This window comes from Martes martes (genome assembly GCF_963455335.1).
Source record: "Martes martes genome assembly, chromosome: 6".
Classification (NCBI taxonomy): Eukaryota; Metazoa; Chordata; class Mammalia; order Carnivora; family Mustelidae; genus Martes; species Martes martes.
The window spans coordinates 34,184,086-34,191,369 of NC_137893.1; the positions used below are offsets into that span (position 1 = coordinate 34,184,086).

Genomic DNA, 7,284 nt, shown 5'->3' on the forward strand with positions numbered 1-7,284 from the left:
ATCTAGAAATGTTTGCTCTGGGGCTTTTTAGTTACTGAAATATACAAACATTTTAGCCCTGCATGAATAGCATATGCCAGGCTGCTGGCACTGTGTTAACAGGGTAGAGAAGAAGGCTAGGTTCTCCTGTGGAATGTGCAGACATTCAGTCAGTCTCCCTGTTTTCAGCCCTGCACTAATAGTCTCAAGTTCATGCTCATGAGATTTGGTTGTGCCACAGACTTGGGCTGCTGTAATGGCGTGTGTGCTTTCATGTGGTTGCTCAGCGGAGGGGAGACCTGGGCGCGGAGGGTTGTTCTCCTTCCTGGCTCTGGAGATAGATTTTCAGTCACTATAACAGTTTTTAGTGCCACCTACACTTCCTGTGGGAACTGATGCCTTCCATTCCACAGCTGCCCTACAGGGTGTGTCAGCTACTTCTAAGCCTATTTCCCTGAAAATACTGAGGATAGAGAGTTTTCTGCTTTGTTCAGTCAGCTACTCCATCTGCTTTTTATCTTACGACACTTAAAAAAAAATTCCTTGGGCGCCTGGGTGGCTCAGTGGGTTAAGTCTCTGCCTTCGGCTCAGGTCATGATCTCAGGGTCCTAGGATCGAGTCCCGCATCGGGCTCTCTGCTCAGCAGGGAGCCTGCTTCCCCCTCTCTCTGTCTGCCTGCCTGTCTGCCTACTTGTGATCTCTGTCTGTCAAATACATAAATAAAATCTTTAAAAAAAAAATTCCTTATCTGTTGATGTGTTTTTCACTCATGCCTTTTGTCCTTTGGGATTGTACATTTTGTTTTAAAAAATCCCTTTCCTGGGGCGCCTGGGTGGCTCAGTGGGTTAAAGCCTCTGCCTTCGGCTCAGGTCATGATCTCAGGGTCCTGGGATCGAGCCCCGCATCGGGCTCTCTGCTCAGTGGGGAGCCTGCTTCCCTTCCTCTCTCTCTGTCTGCCTCTCTGCCTACTTGTGATTTCTGTCTGTCAAATAAATAAATAAAATCTTAAAAAAAAAAATCCTTTTCCTGTCATTTCAGTGTGGTTTTGAGATGCAGCGTCTATGATCAGTCTGCCCTTTTTATTTTATTTTATTTATTTTTAAAAAGATTTTATTTATTTGACAGAGATCATAAGTAGGCAGAGAGGCAGGCAGAGGGGGGGAAAGCAGGCTCCCCACCAAGCAGAGAGCCCGATGGGGGGCTCGATCCCAGGACCCCGAGACCATGACCCAAGCCAAAGGCAGAGGCTCAACCCACTGAGCCACCCAGGAGCCCCTGGTCTGCCCTTTTTAACCAGAAGTTCAAACCATTTGTTCATTGCCGTCTCTTTAGCGCCTGGGACATACTAGGTACTTAAATATTTAGTGAATGAATAATGAAATGAATTAAGTTGGAAGTTTTTATAGTAAAGGGGGGCTTTGATGGCAGAAAAATATTATGACTATATATGTTTATATAACAACCTAAAAAACATCTTTTAAATTGTGATTTTGTTTTTGTTCCTCAACATGGTTGAACAACCAAGTGTTTCAAAGTGTGACCATCAACAAAATGAAAAGGCAACCTAATGAATGGGATAAAATATTTAGAAATCATGTATCTGATAAGGAGTTAATATCCAAAATTTATAAAGAACTCATGCAATTTCAATAGCAAAAAAACCAAACAATCCTAACAAAAAGTGGGCAGAAGATCTGAATAGACATTTTCCCAAAGAAGATATACAGGTGGCCAACAGGTAAATGAAAAGATGCTCAACATCACTTATCATCAGGGAAATGCAAATCAAAACTGTGAGATACCACCTCACACCTGTTATAATGGCTACTATCAAAAAGACAAGAAATAAGTATTGGTAAGGAGGTGGAATAAAAGGAACCATCATACATTGTTGGTGGAAATGTAAATTGGTGCAGCTGCTATAGAAACAGTATGAAAATTCAAAAAAATTAGAAATAGGATACCATATATTCAGCAATTCCGCTCTTGGGTATTTATCTGAAGAAAACAAAGACACTAAATCAGAAAGATATATGCACCCCCATGTTCATTGCAGCATTATTTACAATAGCCAAGCTATGGAAACAACTCAAGTGTTCATTGACAGATGAATGGATAAAGAAATTGTGGTATATATATATACACAATGGAATAGTCATAGAGGGAATGCAATCTTGCCGTTTACAACAACATGGATGGACCTTGAGGACATTATACTAAGAGAAACATGTCAGACAAAGACGAATACTGTATGATCTGTCTTACATGTGGAGTCTAAGACAAACAAGCAAAAAATAAGAAAACCCCGAACTCATAGATACAAGAGAACAAGAGATTGGTGGTTGCCAGAAGAAGAAGGTAGTAGTGGGTGAAATGAGTGAAGGGGGTCAAAAGGTACAAACTTCGAATTATAAATTAAATAAGTCATGGGGATAAAATGTATAGCATGATGACTTTAGTTAATAATATTGTATTGCATATATGAAAGTTGCTGAGAGAGTAGATCTTAAAAATTTTCATCACAGGAAAAAAATTTTTTTTGTAACTCTGGTGATGGATGTGAACTAAACTTATTGTGATAATTTCTCAGTATGCATATAAATATCAAATATGTTGTACAAATGAAACTAAATAAAATTACATGTCAATTTACCTCAGTGAGAACAAATAAATTATAAAGTGTGTACCACTTTAGGATGGAGACATGTTTGTTTTACTTGGTCAAGCACAATTAGAATTATTAGGCTTAAGATACACATTTGCCTATTTATAATTTTTCTTTAGAAATAGACTTGTGTTGAAACTGATTTGTGTTACAAGCACAGTCTTTATTCTTATTTGTATGTATATTTAGATCATTTTAATGAGTTAATTATTATATTTAGGTAATTTTAAAGAGACTTATGGTGATTATGTTGTAAAGCTTTCCAGCTACTACTGTCCCCTAATCATTGGACCTTTGTGGTTAATAAAGTTTGAGAATTAATAGATTAGTGTGTCCTCTTGTTTAAGTATATTTTGCATTTCAAAGTGAACATGTGAAGATGGATGAAAGCTAATAGGGACAAAGAACTTAAGCTATAAAAATAGGAGTAAATAGTAAAATTAATATTTGAGCAAACAGATTAGTATTCTTATTCATAAAGGCAGCTCTGGACAATGAAGAGGGGATTGTAGAGAGATACAAGTATGGCAGACAGCCTGTGATTTAGCTAGAGTGCTGGATCTTGGGTCTTGCAAATGGGATGCCTCCATCCTTCATACCCCAAGAAATGAAAAAGTGAACTTATTTGCATTTTACCCTAAAATTGATGACTTTATTCTAAGCTCAAAAAATGAGCAAATTACAGTGGTGTTTTAAGCTTCCATGCATTTATTTTCCCCCCAATCTTCAAGATTTATTAAAGGAATCTACTCATCAACCCAAAGAGAGGTCTTTCTCATTAAAGAGGTTGCCTCCCCAGGAAAGAAGAGAGAGTCCTTGCTATAAAAGTGGCTTGGTAAGATAGTAGATTAAGAAAGTTCCTTATGGAAAATTCTAGGGTTGCAAAAGTTGATAAGAAGTTGAGGGTAAGGATAAGAGAAAGGTAATAAAACTGGAGCAGGATAACCAAATATCTTTGGGGCACCTGGCTGGCTGTGTTGGTAGAGTATGCATGATCTCAGGGCTGTGAGTTCGGGCCCCATGTTGAGTGTAGAGATTACTTAAAAATAAAGTCTTAAAAAAAAGGTAACCAAATATTTTTGAAAGATTTTGTAATACATTCTCCACATCTTAGTGTTTTTCTGGTTGTCTCCTTTAGAATCTCCATATTTGTTATTTGTTTGATATCTTTTATCAAGTTGCTAACACAATCAAGTTGGTTTTAGGGAGAAGAAATTGAGGCAGTAAAATATGTAAATCAGAAATTAAAGGATGGAAATGAGTGGACATTGGACAGAAGACAGAATATGAGAAACAAGAGAGATTAGGAAAATAAAACTCTTGAAAATATGACCCAGACTTTTTACATATAATTTTTTTTTCTCCTCTTGAATAACTTCTCCTGTATGGTTGGTGTTGGGATTTCTGAGAAGAAACACGCAAAAATGGAAAGCCAGGAACTTCTTTCAGACCTTTATAGAAAATAACCTAGTACCTTCTTATATGGCTGTTAGAACAAAAGTGTGTGATTACAATGCAATCAATTGGAAACTGAGTTCAGTGTTCTTTGCTGAATAGTTTTGTGTTAATGTGAAAATGGAATATGAACCTGTACTGAAGAGTTTTTAGGAAAGAAATTAGTACTTTCAAGAGAACCAGATACTAAAGACTATATTAATAGTGACTGTGGAAAGACTATGATGCCATTGGAAATTTAAAAGAAAAATTAACAGGAAGGTTATAACTTTTGCCTTTGAGGCAATAATACATTTCTGATTCTCTTCATTTTCACTTTATATATAAATGTCATGAAAATTCCATCGTGGTTGACAAATATAAAACAGAACAACCATATTTTAGCTCTGACTAGGCCAGAGGCTTAAGTATTTTTCAAGATTTAAAAAACTGATCCTTCATGATGAAAGGTAAGAAGTCAAATGTTACTTACAAAGCCCATTTCTCATTGGCTTTTTGTGTTTTGGGCTTGTTTTCAGGCAAAAGGACTGCTGTGGAAGATGGAGCTCTCTGTTTTCCAGAATGTGTTTCCAAACCCATCAATGAAACATGATACTGCTGCTCTGTGTTGAAATGCTTGAAGAACACCCATATCTCTGCCAGCACCTTCCATCCTATTGAAACCATGGTCTTCTCTGCAGTGTTGACTGCGTCCCATACCGGGGCAACCAACACAACATTTGTAGTCTATGAAAACACTTATGTGAACATTACGGTCCCTCCACCATTCCAACATCCCGGCCTTGGCCCACTGCTCAGATACAGCATGGAAACGATGGCTCCCACGGGGTTGAGTTCTTTGACCATGAATAGCACAGCTGTACCCCCAACACCAGCAGTTTTTAAGAGCCTAAACTTGCCTCTCCAGATCATCCTTTCTGCTATAATGATATTTATTCTCATTGTGTCTTTTCTTGGGAACTTGGTTGTTTGCCTGATGGTTTACCAAAAAGCTGCCATGCGCTCTGCAATTAACATCCTCCTTGCCAGCCTGGCATTTGCAGACATGTTGCTGGCAGTGCTGAACATGCCCTTCGCCTTGGTAACTATTCTTACTACAAGATGGATTTTTGGGAAATTCTTCTGTAGGGTATCTGCTATGTTTTTCTGGTTGTTTGTGATAGAGGGAGTAGCCATCCTGCTCATCATTAGCATCGACAGGTTCCTTATTATAGTCCAGAGGCAGGATAAGCTAAATCCATATAGGGCTAAGATTCTGATTGCAGTGTCTTGGGCAGCCTCCTTTTGTATAGCTTTTCCTTTGGCTGTAGGAAACCCTGACCTGCAGATCCCTTCCCGAGCCCCACAGTGTGTGTTTGGATATACAACTGATCCGGGTTACCAAGCTTATGTGATTTTGATTTCTCTGGTTTCTTTCTTCATTCCCTTCCTGGTGATCCTGTATTCGTTTATGGGCATCCTCAACACCCTTCGGCACAATGCCTTGAGGATCCACAGCTACCCGGAGGGTATATGCCTCAGCCAAGCCAGCAAGTTGGGTCTCATGAGTCTACAGAGACCCTTCCAGATGAGCATTGACATGGGCTTTAAAACGCGTGCCTTCACCACCATCTTGATTCTCTTTGCTGTCTTCATTGTCTGCTGGGCCCCATTCACCACTTACAGCCTTGTGGCAACGTTCAGTAAGCACTTTTACTATAAGCACAACTTTTTTGAGATTAGCACCTGGCTACTCTGGCTTTGCTACCTCAAGTCTGCATTGAACCCACTGATTTACTACTGGAGGATTAAGAAATTCCACGACGCCTGCCTGGACATGATGCCCAAGTCCTTTAAGTTTTTGCCACGTCTTCCTGGTCACACGAGGCGGCGGATACGTCCCAGTGCTGTCTATGTGTGTGGGGAACACCGGACAGTGGTGTGAATATTGGCATTGCCTGACATTTGGGATGTTGGTTGCTCTTTATCTGACTTTGAACTTTCTATCCCATGGGTTCTGCAAGTATACCTTACCGGTTTTTATAGGGTTTGTGTGTGTATGCGTGTGTGCACGCAGTGTAAAGGAAGAATGGTGATTAGTTATAATTCTGTTACCAAGGATACACAATAGGGAAATGATCACAAATGTTACCTCCAGGGTTCAAGAGAAATCCTTGATTTAGGGTGGGGAGATGGTGTTTTGTTTCTTTGATTGATTTTGTTGTGAAGCAGGAATCAAGATTGTGCTTTATTGAGCCTGCAGTTACATTGAATTGTAGGTGTTTTGTATGCTGCTAAGGTATGCTTAATTGAGTTTATAATTTTTTTTTTCCTGGAAGACATTGCTGCTTTTTGCCATCACATGGGAGCCAAAACCACACACATCTCAGTAGATAAATATTCACTTTTATTAAAAAAAATAGCCCAAGGGGGTTAGTGACATTTTAAAGGTCATTAATATTTACTTTGGTGCACTTTAAGAAATAATGTACAAACTAATTCAGTCATGTTTTTCAGAATTGTTTTTACACGTGACATGTTGTGCTTTAGGGGACACTGCATTATCATTTCTAGGAAGATAGGTTTTTAAGAAATGTTTTATCTGCATGTCCAGTTTTAAAGGAGAGAACATAAAAATGTAGACATTTTTCTAAGCACAATAGTGATGCTTCAGAGCCAATACGAGGAGACAGAGCATCCTTGCGAATTTAAATGGGATGCAGTGAGGGGGTAGCTGGCGTGGGCTGTGGTTATTTTCTTTCACTCCGTGATTCTCACGGAGTCCAGTGGGGAGAAGGACCTACCATTAGACCCCTACCATCTTCCAGGCACTGTGCATCTTTATCCTTACAGCATCTTGCGAGGTAGGTATTTTTTTTTTTTCTTTTTTACAAAGAAAGTCTCAGAGAGATGAAAATCCCGCCCAAGGTTAATGGTAGAGCTGGAATCCAAAAACGTCTGTCAGCATCCTGAGACTGCTGTTCTTCTCTGCCATGTGGACATATCATTCAGATTTAAGTATTTCATAGTCAAGAGGGAACTCTGTGTAGCATTTTTTTATTAGCACTAAAATCTTTTAAAAGTAGCTTCATTTTTTTAAATTACTAAAATAATGTGAAAACATTACAGAAAGTGGAAAATAGAAAAAAAAATCACTCACAACCCTTTTACAGTGGAACTTAAAAAAAATCTTAGACAAGGAAGGC

The 7,284-nt window shown here is 38.9% G+C and overlaps 1 protein-coding gene across 1 annotated transcript; it reads left to right on the plus strand.

Annotated features, from left to right (window-relative positions):
• Positions 1-4,712: 4,712 nt before the first annotated feature.
• Positions 4,713-6,023, plus strand: GPR63 (G protein-coupled receptor 63; the record flags this gene model as incomplete). The annotated part of the gene is made up of 1 exon (XM_080806411.1): positions 4,713-6,023. Exon 1 carries the CDS (start codon positions 4,764-4,766, stop codon positions 6,021-6,023), a length of 1,260 nt encoding a protein of 419 aa, XP_080662537.1. The 5' UTR covers positions 4,713-4,763.
• Positions 6,024-7,284: the final 1,261 nt, after the last annotated feature.